The following is a 15,882-nucleotide window of genomic DNA, read 5'->3' as shown; positions in this document are numbered from 1 at the left end:
GATGGTGTAACGTCACGTAGGTAAACGTATTATATTATTATTATTGTTAAATAATAATCGCGCGTTGTCTTTGTGCGACGCGATATCATTATATAGTTAGTAGGTGTGCATTTTCAGACAGCGAATCGAAGAAAAAATATGTATTTTATTTAGGTGGCAGCGCTCGTGCGGTTTCGTCGATATAACATTCATTATATCATATAGTGGCCTGCGAATGTGTACCTATATGGTATACGGTATAAAATATACCTATATGTATATAGTATATACATAATAAAATATGTATGAAAAAATACCCACGCCCATTAACCTAATAACATTAATCGACTAAAATACAGTGACAGTACACAAACGTATAAAATTATAATATTAATATATAACGTAATTTACATGTTATAATAATATACGAATAAGTACATATTAATAGAAAATTCGTTTCTTTCACAGACTAATATGATACTGAAGATTGAACTTAATTATTAAAACAATATTACAGCATCGAAACAAGGGTTCGTCCAATTTATTGAGTTTAAAATATTATAAATATACTGTATTACGATATTTTTAGATAAAACAAAAGTATTGACTTTTTGTGGCTCAAGCTTTACATTATTAATTTTGTTTATTTTTTTTTTGAAAAAATGGCTAAGTATAATATACTATGTAATTAATGATATTAATCAAAAATGTATAATAATATAATAGGAAAAGACATTATTATGAATTTAAATCAGTTAATAATTGACTAAATGAATAAAATAAAAAGGTTTAAAATGTAAATAACTATAAAGGATTTAGCTTAGATATAATTTATCATTTTAATAAGTGAATCGCTTCTTGGATAATAAATTAGTATTGTTGCATGAGACGAAATTTTACAACGCTGGAATACGGAAATTACTTTTTTTACTCGATACTCGGGAGCATCAATAAGACCATTAATTGAGTTTGCCAGAAAATATAGATTAGTATGAGTTTCTACATCGGATATTGAAATAAGGTCAAATACCTAGTGGAGTAGTCGTATGGATATATAATAATATGAATAATGCATATATATGCGATATAGATGTACTGGATTGTATAAATATTTTTAAATATTGATATATATTATATATTATATTTATATACAATATACATTGTATATACATGTTTTAAACAGATTATATAATATTATAATTCATAATAACGTATTATATAGTAACATTATTAAAAAATGTTTACCATCGACGTGTGTGTTTTAGGTGTCGACGCCGAGACGGCATATACGAGAAACGATTTCAAGGCACTTAAAGGAGACGCGGGTCTCAGAAAGCAGGTGAAGTTAACGAAGAACATGTTGGGATACTGTACGCCGATCGTTTTGGAGTCGAACGGTTTGTCGATTGAATTATTAATAGTGTTATGCGCGCAAACATTTTATAAAAATATACATCCCGCGAAGAATTTACCGTTTTAAAATTGTCGCACCGACAATAATGGTAGTATGGTACGAACTGCGGCATGTCATCTATTGTTACACAACAACGTTTTAAATAAGTAAAACCTCGGCGGGGTACACTGTACATTTTATACGTCATATATTCATATGCGATCGATGTCTTTAAAATATACAGCGTTCAGTACTACTGTATTTTTCCTCGTCGTAATACATACACTATATATAGATGATCGCCTACTGTATAATATATAATAATATACAAGTCCCTCTACCCGGCGCCCCGCTCAAACTTTAAAACTTACCCAACTATTTGAATACTTAATGGAAATTAGTCATTTGACTTTTAAAATATTTCCATAAATCAGCAATCGATAAATGAACTATTTACGTGTCTCTGCGAGCTCCACGAAGACACGCCAATACGCCATACTTATTTATTATTATTATTATTTTTTTTTTCATCAAGTTTAAGTATAAACCGTTTCTTTCTTTTAACTTCAATAATAATTTTAACTCAAATATTCTATAATCAACAAAAAATGCCGTACTTCAAAAATATAAATTTAAAAAAATATATCATTGAAACGGTGCACGTACTCACTGTATAATATAAGCTATGTACAGAATGATTCACCAAGCATGCTCACCACCTAATTTTTTTTTTCAATAATACAGCTATTCAAAATCTGATTTTTTCAATTTATACCTAAATACCAAATTCTTAAATTCTGGAAATTATTTGTACTATTAAAATATAAGCTTTTAAAAAACTTTAAAAACTTCTAATATTTTTCAAATGAGAGTTCCCTTTTCTACTGTAGTATATTGTTTAGCAGATAATTTTTATGACAATGCTAACAAAGATTTGATAGCTTAAAAGTATAGTTCATAAATATATTTAAAAATCTCAAAACTAAAATTTTTAATAAATTCGTAATTAAACGAAAAGTAGAGGTGGTGACTAACTCTTTATAATTTATAATATATAATCTATCATACCATACACTTTATGTATTCGCATAAATTTTGATTGCATTTAGCGATTTGTTGTTTTGCTTTGTATAGTAAATGATAATATTATTATCTAACGCAGGTTCGTTGTTCACATCGAAAAAAATGGAAACCGACAACTTAAATTTGGTGAAAAAATTTTTGCAAGTTTTTGCTAAAAGGATCGCCAAGACAGCACCGGCTCCGAAATGCCAGACGTGTGAATGCAACTCGGACAATAATGGAATTAGCCACATGGATTGTTATCCTTGTTCGTACCCTACGGCAGCTAACATTGAATACGTAAGCAATAATTAAAACACTGTAAAATCTTACTAACAAATACTTAATACGCATATATAGTGCAACAGTTCCCACATGTAGGTACATGTTATTAAATATGTACAATAATAATAATATTAATAATATTGTTGTATGTGTATAATCATAAATTAATAATATCATAGGTATTGCGATGTTGTAATGAACAGAAAAAATCCTTGATTTCTGTAGAACGGTTACAACATATTATTATAACAATTGCATCGCAAGTAAATATGTATAATATTATAGATAAACGATAACAATATTCCGTCTTCGTTCTGGAACGCGTTCATATAATATGGTCTCAGTGGGCGCGTGTGTGCCCGAACCGGCGGTCGAAACAATAATGATAAGTGCCCATTGTGATTTGATTTTTGAATAAACTGCTTCAGAAGTTCCCAAATATATTTTAATCCAAGTGTACAGTCCTCTCGATATGGTAAAATTTTTACGGCCGTAAAAATTTGATCACTCGCTCGTGATACATATATTATTTGTTTTCATGGAAATGTAAACCTGTTCGTAATCGCATTTATGTAATTTCGATATTTTAAAATTTTTGCTGGAAAAACTCGTGTGGGATCTTGTATTGCATTTCTAAGCTTTAAAATTACGTTTTTTGCATTTTTTCAACACAATATAATTTACATATTTTAATGATTTTGACGGATTTTGCATCACAAAAGAACAAAATTGATTTTACACAATACCAGTTTTGTATAAATATTCTAGTTTTTCTGTGATTTTATTTTTCCCAATTGTTTTGAAAAGTACTGTGCATTTTTCCCAAAGTAAAAATTAAATTAAATTAACTGTCAAAAATAATCTCTTTAAAAGTTGATTAAAATTTTTACTGATCCAAAAGTTAAAATGTGATAGCACGCATAAAAAAATAAATTGAATAAAAACGCGTTTGACTTAGCGCTCCGTTTAGAATCTAAAACGAAATAGGTAGAATACTGGGTTTACTGACATAATAATTTATAATAGAAATGTATACATTCTTATAAAGTTATAACAGACCAACTTTTTAATTAAATTATACCATATTATGTTCTATTTACTGTACATTTTATTAATATTTTATATTATTGTACATATTATAATATAAATTATATATTAATAATATTACGCATCAAAGTAAAATTACATTAATCATTATTAGCGATAACAAACGTCATGTCGTTGTTAGAGAAGTCCGTTCATGGAAAATTGACGGATTACATAAGCCCCCGATAATCTAATACTGCGTGGGTTTTCAATAACACCCCTGCTTTTAGCAAATGAGTAGCGAATTCAAAAATTAAATAACAATGTATTATGTTTTCTTGAATAAATTTATTAGAAAAATAGCATAAAAAAAATTAAATAATTATTTATATGTATACCATACAAGGTGTTGACCAAAATTATTTTTATGCGATAAAATATTAGAAAATTCATTTTTTTTTTTACATTTTTTGATCTAGAATACATACGCCCCAAAATACTATACCTTATTAATATTTAATGTATAATAATAGGAAAAATTTAATAATACAAAAACTAGTAGTATTTAAAAAAAAAAAAATTCTAATAAAAATAGTGGTTCTTTTTAAAAAAATAAATAAAAATCTATCATCCATAAGGGCTAAAAAATTAAACCATTTAAAAAAAAATATTTAAATATGCTTGAAAATTCCAAAAATTAAAATTTGAATAAATACATATTTATTTATTAAACGAATACCTAAAAAGATGTGAGCATATTTGATGAATTTTCTTGTAAAGTTATAGTATACACTAAACACTATAAGAAGTCATGTTCGGCTATATTGATTTTACTAAAGACTCAAAAACCTTACTTATTTATACAAGTTGTATTAAACTAGATTCCGTGTGAGTTCTTATAAAAATATCGTGTATTATTAATACTAGCATATTTACAATATTATTCGAAGTCAATGACCTATTAAATACATTAAATACTGACCTCCTAACAAAATGTCCGAAAAATCAACCATGAATATTCTTGTTACTTATAAGAGTATTAGAATTTTAAAAATATAAAATTTTGAACAATAATAGTTCATTAGTTTTAATTATTTTAATTTGTAAGACTAGAATACTTGTCCGAAATATTTAAGATCGTCCCTATACCTTGCTACTACGTTTATTAAAATTCTAAATACTTGTAACTGAAACTTTACTATAATATTTTCAGTGAGATAATATCCAGCCACTGCCTAATAAAAATCAATTTTTCTGCAAACGAGCCACTATTATAGTGAAAAATCGGTTGCGATGGCAAATCAAAATTAAATTATTAATAATAATATTTTAATATATTAAAATTATATTATTATTAAATACTAAAATACATTTTTTTGAAAAATATTCTTTATATGAATAGCTAATTAATAATGTATATGTATATTTGTGTATAATAATAATTTCTTTCCGCATAGCAACTGAAACACGTGCAGTCACTGTCGCCGCTGTGCATGGGCTAAACAAGTGTGATAAAATGTATATATATGTAATGCATATACTACTGATCTGTTACTAATTTACTGTATTCACTATTTCGAAGCTTTACATTTTCTTAAGTTATTTTTTTACATAATATTCTGACACATTTACAAGATATTTTTGAAAAAAATAATATTTTTTCATGGTTATTACTTTTTTAACTTATCAATTTTTTTTTTGAATTACAACATACATTTTTAAACTCATAATCTAAAGTAGAATATTTTTCTAAGTATTTCAATACTTACAAGTCAAAAAGAAAGGCAGTTAATGAGTTATATTAATATTTAAACTGTAGAGCTTCGCAATTTGTTGGTTTCTACTCTATTCATTTAAACTTTGAATACTTATAATTAACTATTTATTTGAAATTCAAAACAGTTTTATATATCCCCGTACTCAGACAAATTTTCTGCTTAGGAAAATGAAAGTGAAAATCTGCTTTTATCGTTCAGAAACGTGAAAAATAAAATATATATATAACAGTTTTTTTTTGAAAATTTTGTTTTGAAAACACCAGACTTATAATATTTAAAATAAAAAAAAATAAATAAAAACTTTTGGAAATCATAAACTTAATTGCTTGAATGGACTTAACCGTATATTATTATTATATTGACAAGAATAAACCGGTAGCCGACTCGTAAAATATTGTATACGTTCACTACCAACTACTACCTATACGCGAGTACCGGGAGTACCTATATATACTGCGACTATTACGATATTATATTTTTAATTATTTTCAAGGCGAATACCATAATATAAAAATATAATGTTACAGTAACAGATTTCCTACCTTCCTGGTGGTACCTAGTATCTACACTCAATATTATTATAGTATCTGCTGCAAGTATCTCGTTCGTCCGGGAAGTTTTTTTTCGACGCGCGATCACAGCACTCACACACACGCTCGACCGGTTGCATAACAATTTTTTTATTATTACTTTATTATTATTATTATATTATGTCAAAGACAAGTGTGTGTTTGTTTGTATGCGTGCGAGTGCGTATGTATATAAAAATATAATCGTCATTACACGACATAGAACGTCACAATAACAGTGTGATTGTCATTGTTTTAACACCGTGATAATATAATAGTATTAAGTTACACGAATATTACAATACTGCAGACGTGTGACATGATTGAGACGAAAAAGAACAAGGACTAAAAGAAGGAGTAGGAAGGTGTAGGCAGTGTTCCACGAGAATGGAGCACTGTAGAGACGGTGTCGGTTCTATAACTATTATAATCGACAATAATATTATTATATTATAAACTACAGTTTTCGACATAATCAGCTAATTTTTAATTTTTTTCCACTATGTTTCGAATTACTCTTAGCGATAGATTATCGTAGTTGAAAATTAAATATTATTTACAAAATACTGTTATCGATATAATTTTAAATGTTTACGAAAATTACGATAACAACATGAAACGTTTTATTTTAGATATAAGAATGTAAAATCTAACTAGGACTTTTTGCCTACACACAAAACAACATGTAATAATGTACATCATAAAAATAGGTATAACTGCAGTATTTTTGAACGAAAATTTTTTTCTTGTTGTGTTACAGACCAAAGTTGTAGAAATTATTAAAATTAGTGGAAATTTATCAATTTTATAAAAAAAATGTTAATTTGAGAGTTTAAATTAATAATATATTAGTATTAAAATAAACACATAATCTTAATTTAGTTAAAATAAAGAAAGCAAGAAAATTATATTTTTATATTGTTTACAGCTTGTTAAAAATTATTTTTAAATAACAATACTAAAACTATACACAAATTTATACAAATAGGTAGTCTGAAAAAAATCAATCGTAATCTAGAATGCTAATCGATTTAAATATATAACGTGTAATAATATCTCTTACATTCAATTTTTGACTCCAGTATACCAACTAAAAATAAATTGAAGCCTACATTTATAAATATACAGATGTAATGAAGTAATCGTGGTTTGACGAAGTATATGTAAACAATAATAATCTAAAAAATACAATAAATTTGTCTCTTATTAACAACTAATAATTATAATAATACATTTTTATATAATATAATACATATTTTTTTTCTATAGTGATGTACAATTTATTATTTATTTATACATTTTGCACGGGCCTCTTTGGATTCCAGGATTTAGGAGATAGGACTAAAGGTTTACTTTGCTAACCTTCTGTTGATATCCTGCATGTAGCGTACATATACAGTACAACGGGATTATATTAAAGTACACATCAAATAGTTAACGGGAAGCATGCACTAAAATATTAAATTCAATTCATAATTAAACTGCAGATAAACATTAAACTAACGATGAGGACAACGCTAATCAACTAACCAAAAGCAGTACTATATAAACCGGCCGAACAAAAAATTAACTGAAATTATTTATTAAAACACCAACTATATATTAGAAACCAATATAATTCACAAAAAAAAAAAATAATAATAATAATAATAATAAATAATGTAAGTGAGTGGTTACACAAACCCAACTTCCCAACTTTAAAATTTTATATTTTAGTATAGTAAGATACTACTATAATGGAAATTAAACACACAGGTGCTGAGTAGAAATATCAATAATATTATAATATAGTTGCTAGAATAAGTTCGGGCGGTCATTGCCAAGACGCATCATCCTATCCATCGCGGGTGGGTTCTACCGTAGTTTGTGTAGTGAACTATCATATCCGTTCACTACACAAACTACGGATATGATAAAAGGAGAAAATTCCGAATACAATGGCAATATAACTAAAAAGCTGATAGGTGAAAATTTTTTAATTTCTTATAATTTCACTTTGTAGTTTGTAACTATTGAATCTCGCCTTCCAATGATACAATAAGTATGTATTGTATAGGTATAATCAAAGTTTTCCTTTTTAATACTGTATTATAATCACAAAAGGCGGCGGGGGAGGGGTTATTTTAAACAATGATTACACCTGTTACAATATTTTAATATGTGTGTGTGTATTATTTTTTTTTTTTTTACAGGGTTTCAACGACGATTTCATTCCGCCAAATGTTTTATCATACGAATCTGGCGACGGATTCTACAACGACAATCACAACATTAATTAACCGCCAACACGCCGTATGCAACTATTTATATTATTATTACTATAATTATGTATATATCACGTGAAATGCGTTACTCTCTAAATATTTCCAATATTATATTTTCATCATATTATTACTCTAACTATTATATTATTATACATTTTATTGTATATTTTACATTTTTTTTTCTTTTGTCGTTTCGCATTTCACTCGTTAATAAATTATTATTGATCGCTATACTTTATTGTTAAATTATTAATGTTGATATTATCTTTATCCCATAAAATCACGTTTTATATTAAATGTCTTCACATTATGACGTACCTATATTGTAGCATACGTTTAAATAGGTGATATATAAAATAGTTCAGCCGGTAAGAAATATAATATACGTTATATATATATATATATTATGTTACTAAATCTCCTAAACGATTAAAATAGTGAATCGTTAATAATTAATAGGACTTGAATATTATATACTTGTAAATTGTATAGGATTCTACCTACTCATTGGCAACTACGGTCTACGATGTTGATCCAACACAATATTTAAAATAGGTATACTTATAAAATTATTTATAATATAAAAGATATTTTAGCTGCCCTGTTCATAATGTTTGTATTGTTTAATATTTTCACTAGTCTTAAACTCATAATCATTACCTAAAGCTACGGTATAGGTACCTACTATTAATTTAATATTTAATATTTAATTTAAGTATCTAAGACTTAAATATGACATACAATATATTTCTCGTAAGTCAATCATAAAGCAATTTATTGATATCGAAAAGTCATGACGTTCGCAGTTTTATTTGATAAGCGTTCAAACACTCCGTCTTCTTCACTCAGAATCATACTTTATATACAATGATGTATAGCGTTTTATTGAATTCAAACCTACTATGCAACAGAAATAAGCTTTTCGTTTGATTTCAATATTTTTTTTTAAAAAATAAAGAAAATTGGTTACCATTCACATAATTAGTTCATGAAAAAATCTAGATTTTCGATCAAAATATTTTCTTGGTAATAAGCAGCATGAATATTTTATAGAACATTTTTTTACTAATATTATTTTAGAATATGTTTATACGTATACAAAGATTAAAGGATTACGATTATTTTTTTATTCGTTTTTTGGAGCTATTGAGGGGACTAAGCAATAAGCATCCCCATGTCCCCCTGATTTTCGTTGATAATTCATTTATACCAACGATACTAAATTATTTCAAACATTTTTAACATTATATCATTTATACTATTATAACTATATACAAATTCAAATGGATTCATATTCAAGGGCTGCTATATTAGTTTTGAAATAAAAATCCCAAATTTTTAACCTATGTGATAAAACACCGGTTTCCTCTGGTCCTGCGTTTCACAGCGTAAAATACATAATGGTAGTTCGTTCATAACGCATTGAGTTCTTTACACTTTTGAGTCTCACCTTATTCGTTGTTTCAAAGAGTTTGGAACAAGTGTAATAATTCTATTATATTCAAAAAACTAAAACATAACTCGACAAAAAAATCATTTGAACACTATAATCTTTTATACTACACTTATTATGTTTAAAGTAAATGATTTAATCAATGTGACTATAGGTCATATTATCAGTCAAGTATGTTCATATTATATTATCATGACAGTGTTAGGTAACCTATTTTGTACTACTAGCTCTAATATTTTATGATCAATATTACGTGAACTCCCCCATACAATACATAAATTATTTTAAATATTCTTAATTAAAATTAATTTTTAGTAACTCCCCGCTGAAATTTCACGGCTACAAGTTTTTACATCATTACATTATGCAATATATTAGTACTGAGTATAATGAGTTTATTATATACTCAATATGACATTGTATTTGAGTATTTGATTTAAGTAATAAAGTTGTTTTCAAATAATTGATGTAATGTGCGTGTAACAGATGTAGCGAAGAATGAAGTACAGTTATATATGGTTATATACTTTTTTGGTCATTGCAAAATCAAAAATTTACACAATATTAATAATGTGTTGGTTTGCAAATAAATATATGCCAAAAATATCGGCTCAGGTATTCTCAACTTCTAATAAATATGTCATTATTAAAGTTTTTAGGAACTTCTTTACACCTTCAAATTAATGACTCTGAATACGTAGAAAAAAAAAATATATGACCATTATTCTTCTATCGAGAACAAAAATCGTATGTTGAAAGTTAATGTTTTCTATTCTAATAAAGTTCTTCGATAGCAAAAAATTTTTTTATTTTATTGTTTTTGTTCTTTTTCGATATTCGTCTGTTAAAGCTTTTTTGGTTAAGAAAAATTCACTAATAATTGCATACTTTTATTAAAGAATTTTAAAGTTAAGAAAAGTCATTGTAACATATTGATGAACTTTAACTTAAAATCAATTAATAGGTTTAAAAGTTGATTTAAAGAAGCAATTTGATAATTATAAATCGGTTACCTAAGGAATTATTTAATTTGTGGATATTATAGCTGGGTGGATTTTTAAGTATAAAGGAATTAAAATATAAATGTATATTCTATAGATTTTGTTAAAGCAACGGTGGAATTTTTTTAAATTGAACACGTCATTATCAATAATTCTGAATAATAAAATTGTTATATGATTATTTATTTAGATCTAGGACTAGGGTATTTAAAGTATAGCAAAATAATATTATCATTTACAATGATATGAAAAAAATATACGATGAATATGAAATATTTTTCAGTATTTCGTATTTCACACTTTTTATCATCAGAAAAAATAATTACAGTTATATTATAACGGTGCGATTGAAGTAACTCAAGTTCAAAGAGTATATAATTATTAAATTATTTTATGTTAATGCTGCAGCAGTGTATCTCTGTATTGCAATAAAATCAAATATAATAATATTAATAGTACAATAATGAACATTTGTAGAACTCAATATCTGCTGTTCATTTAGTTGGAAATGCATTTATATCGTCTTTGAAATGTCACTGTAAAAAGTGTGTTAAGTTTGATAAATAAATTTATAGAAGAGTTCTGTGACAGATGTATCAGTATTCATTGCTAATAGGATAACTTAATAATATTTTACATTATTTCATTATTATTATTATTATTATTTTATAAATTCAACAGATTAAACTTATTTTCCAAAAATATCACATAAATATTTAAATCAATTACGATACATCGTATAAATCAGTCGAGAAAATATCATTGTATATTTAGAGAATAATAAATGTACATAGCAACAATAATAAAGAAAAATTTAAAGTCTCTATGATTAGATTTTTTTTTTAAATTACCTACCTACTGGAAAATAACTAAAATGTATGAAGAAACAAAATTATAATTTTCCGTTCAAATATCCAATAATAATAATATATCCATCATAACATGAACTTCAAACGCTTAAAAAAACAAATAAATATATCAATTGAATATGTGTAGTGTGTAATGTGTGCGTTTGGTAATTTTTAATTTATCTAACAAAAACTTATGAGGAACATTTTTTTTTTTAAATCCATGATAATATCAAAATTGAAAATTATATGAATTATAATTACGAAATAGCTTGCAAATTAAAAAAAAAAAAAAAAGTACACAACTATAATTTATAAAGCACTAAAACCAATACAATTACTATATTTAAGTTTTCTTTATATATTATTTTGATTGTTAAAAAAAAAAAAATAAAATAAAAAAAATAATGTTTTTCATATGAATTTGAAATTGTATTGACTTCCCCAATGTATTCGTATAATATTTTCTAGAGTGCTGTTTATCTTGATAATTATGTTGTATAAACACAGAGTTAATTCGTAGAACTGAAAATGTTATTAATTTTGATAAAACCTCATACATTTCTAAATCATGTCGATAGAATAGAAATAATATTTTTGTTTTTATTTATTTCAATTGAATAAATACGATTTTTTTTCGTTGAACTCAGTATTTCATTAATTTTGTCTAGACATGGCTTTTCTCGGGTCTCGGAAAAAAAAAAATGTTTAAATTTCGTTGATCAATATTCTATATATATTAATATAATGATGTTCAAGTTTGACGGGGTCGTGCATTGCGGTTGCAGCAGTGTTATAAACGAGCAACGGCGTAATGATTTCATATTTCGAAAACTATTATTTAATAGAATTTACGGTGTAAAAATGATTTGTTCGCCTAATTGCACTTTCGGAATAATTTAAACCAAAATTATTACTCAATTTAATCATATAACTGAACACTCATACTGGTACTTGCATAAATATAATATATCATCAATATACTGTAGAATATGAAACTAGAATAATATTGCATAATGACGATCAGTAAAGTTGGGTTCATCGATACCATAATAATATAATACGTAATAATACGAGAAAAATAAATTACTGATATATTTTACACGAAATATATGTCTCGTTAAGTTAGGTATAAATATGTTTGTAGATATAGCCCGTTGGTCTGAAGAGTGTAGATGGAAAAAAACATGAAAATGGTGTAGAGTTATGTGAGAAGTATGTTTAACTGTACACGAAATCGAAATCATATTAACAATTTTTGATATTTTGAATTCTGATAAGCGATGGCTATTCAATATGAATTTGCCGTGACCCGTACATAGTATATACGCAAGTATATAATATGATATACCCACGTTAATAGAGTGCTCACTATCTATTTTCATAACTTTCGCCGAAGCTCTAAAACACAATAATACTTTATCGCCTCGCGAATATCGAGTCAAATATACATTTTCCCATTGTTTTGTCATCAGAATATCTATTTATTCTATTTAATAGAATACAGGATATTTTCCGGTTTTCCTCAAAATGAGTGATAATAAGAAAAAGAAAGGTGGAGCTGAAAGAGAGGAAGAAAAAAGTAAAAAGTTATTGATGCTAAGTGAAAAACAATGTATAAAATTAGTTTTACATTATTGCAAAAGAAATTTACCTAAACTTTTAACGGATATTGAAACTATCTCTGGTCATGATGATTTATCATTTAAAACCGATTATATTATGTAAAAACATTTTAAGATTATTACATTTTGGTTACCTATTTTAGATTTAATTTTTTTTTTTTTATAGTTTAATCAATAAAATACGTATGCATCACCTATGCAATAAATTTTAAATACAAAATGTATTATATACATAAATAAAATAAAGTTTCTACTCAAAAGATATAAATATTAAATGGTCTAGAGAAAAATTATTTTCGTGGCCTGAATTATTTTTTCACTCCGCGTCTGCCACAGTTATTAAAAAAATCATTTTATAAGTGTCCTGTCTATTATTCACCCCATTAAAGACAATATCAATAAAAACTTGTGTACCACATAAAGTGTTTCTAATAATTTTTATTAATACTATTGTATTATTTACATACCATATCATGAGTAATAATATAAAAATTGAATTTAAATGTTTCTATAAGTACAGAAATGAGCTTAAAAATAATACGCATATTGTATGACCTACGAAAGATATCATTATTAAATATAAGTTCTAAAAAATGTTAATTCAAATCAAAATTATAAAAAAGTTTCTTATATATTCGTTATAAAAAGTTAATTCAATATATATATATATATATATATATATACATATAAATTTAATAATATGTATTGCTTAAAGTATTATACAATTAAACAAATAAACAAGTATATATTTCTATACAAATATTAAAATTAAAAAATTGTCAACATTGGAAATGTACTTTTTAAACTGTTACGTGTTGTTGTATCATGATTTAATCTAGAAAATAATCATATTTTACATTTATGAATATAAAACAATTTTTAAAAAAAGCTTTAAAAAATACCCGACGTACAATTTACAAAATAAGTGAGTATTAAATATTTACATTGCAATAATAATATCATTTTCAAATTATGAGTATTGAACGTGGTGTTTTATCGGTTATCTGCTAATAAAGTTTTAAAGTTCGGAAAAGTTCTTTTGATATTTACCAAGTCTATCGGTGTGTAGGTCATTTTCGACGTTTGAAGATTGAAGATTTTATTTAAGTTAAGATACTTGAAATAATTTCCTATGTTTGTAGTTCTTATTACTTTCATCAAAGACGTAATTCATATTTTTATAATAACATTTAACGGAACGAAGAATTTATCGGAAAATGTATTACTACAGTGTGCGGTCTTTTTTTTTATTTATAATTAATTTTAGAAAGGACAGAATATTACTCAGTACTCACTAAGATTAAAAATAAGCCTGCTACTTTTATATTTTATCAATCTTAGCACATTAGTTTTACATATATATCAAATTTGTCAAGTACTATATTATTTTGCTGACATACATTTATTAAGTAAAGAAAATAATAAGATAATTAAAAAAATATGAAATATTAGTGTATCAAATATTTTTAATAATTGGTTTTAAGCTAAACATTTTTTCAAGGTTTTGCAAAGAAAAAAATGATTGATAATATAGGTAGTCCATTATTAAAATCAGCTTTAATATTACATTGAAGCTATTGTATTTAAACTGTAACTTTCCATTATTTACTTAAGATTATAGTTCTCAACTCATTTTAAGTTTTTATAGCATTGAATAACAAAATCCACTAGTTAAATGTTCTACCTTAAAACACATAAGATACTAGAAATGCTGTAATTAAATTTTTACATTAAATATACTGAAAAAATTTAATTTTTCTGTTTTTATTTTAAAATCATTTATAAGTATTTTACGTGCCCCATGAAAATCGTAAATTCAATAATTAACAAGTTATTTTTACATCATTTAGGTACTCTTATGGTCATTATTGATCGCATTATATTGTGTAGAGTTTAATTCGAAAAAATGACAAATTGTATGATTTACTGAACTTTGTACTTAGTTAAGTCTTAAAAATCAATTATGTCCCTATAGCAAAATTCAATTTAAACTATAATTTTTTTTTAATCGTATTATAAAAATGTATAATGGAGGTGATGATTTTACCCCCAAGGCCTGAAAATATCGAAGCTCAAGATCAATGCCTAAAGTCAACTTACATAGTTAATCTAAACCTAAACTACCTAATATACATTGTAATTATTGTCATCCAGAATATATCTGGCAATAGCAGTAAAATAACTATTATGTCACCAACCTGAAGATTATCTGCAGGATCGACCAATCAAGTTAGACGAGTAATAACTATTGCAGTTAAATTACTTTTTGATGTAACAATAATATGATAAGAGTCTTCTTGATGTACATTTTCCAGTAATATAAAATCATATTACGATTTCAATGAAAAGTGCTTCAAACAACAAATAAAAATAATTTTAGAATTGTTTGAAAAGACTGAAATTCTTCGAAAATTATCGTCCAAACTGGAAACGTACGATTCTTTAACTTAGCTTTTTATAACTTAATTTTTTGACGTAGAACAAAGTAATTTACTCTGCGCAGTCTATTCATCGAAAAAAATCGATGGCCGTATTGAGTTGAAAGTTGTAGTTGAGTCAGAAGAGCATTTATTAAATTGTTCAAATTCAATGGTTCATT

General features: G+C 25.7%; 1 protein-coding gene across 1 annotated transcript in view; it reads left to right on the top strand.

Annotated features, from left to right (window-relative positions):
- Positions 1–8,487, top strand: part of LOC112603750 — a 105,027-nt gene extending 96,540 nt beyond the window's left edge. Inside the window, exons 73-75 of the mRNA XM_025352480.1 lie at positions 1,245–1,376; positions 2,535–2,734; positions 8,285–8,487. Coding sequence (XP_025208265.1) covers positions 1,245–1,376; positions 2,535–2,734; positions 8,285–8,371 — 419 coding nt within the window. The 3' untranslated portion in view covers positions 8,372–8,487. The remainder of the gene's footprint in view (positions 1–1,244; positions 1,377–2,534; positions 2,735–8,284) is intronic.
- The last annotated feature ends 7,395 nt before the right edge of the window (positions 8,488–15,882 follow it).

The sequence above is a fragment of the Melanaphis sacchari genome, unplaced genomic scaffold, assembly GCF_002803265.2.
Source record: "Melanaphis sacchari strain LSU unplaced genomic scaffold, SCAv2.0 Contig110_pilon_pilon, whole genome shotgun sequence".
Classification (NCBI taxonomy): domain Eukaryota; kingdom Metazoa; phylum Arthropoda; class Insecta; order Hemiptera; family Aphididae; genus Melanaphis; species Melanaphis sacchari.
Note: the sequence above shows the minus strand (reverse complement) of the source record. Positions and strands in the feature narration are given on the sequence as shown.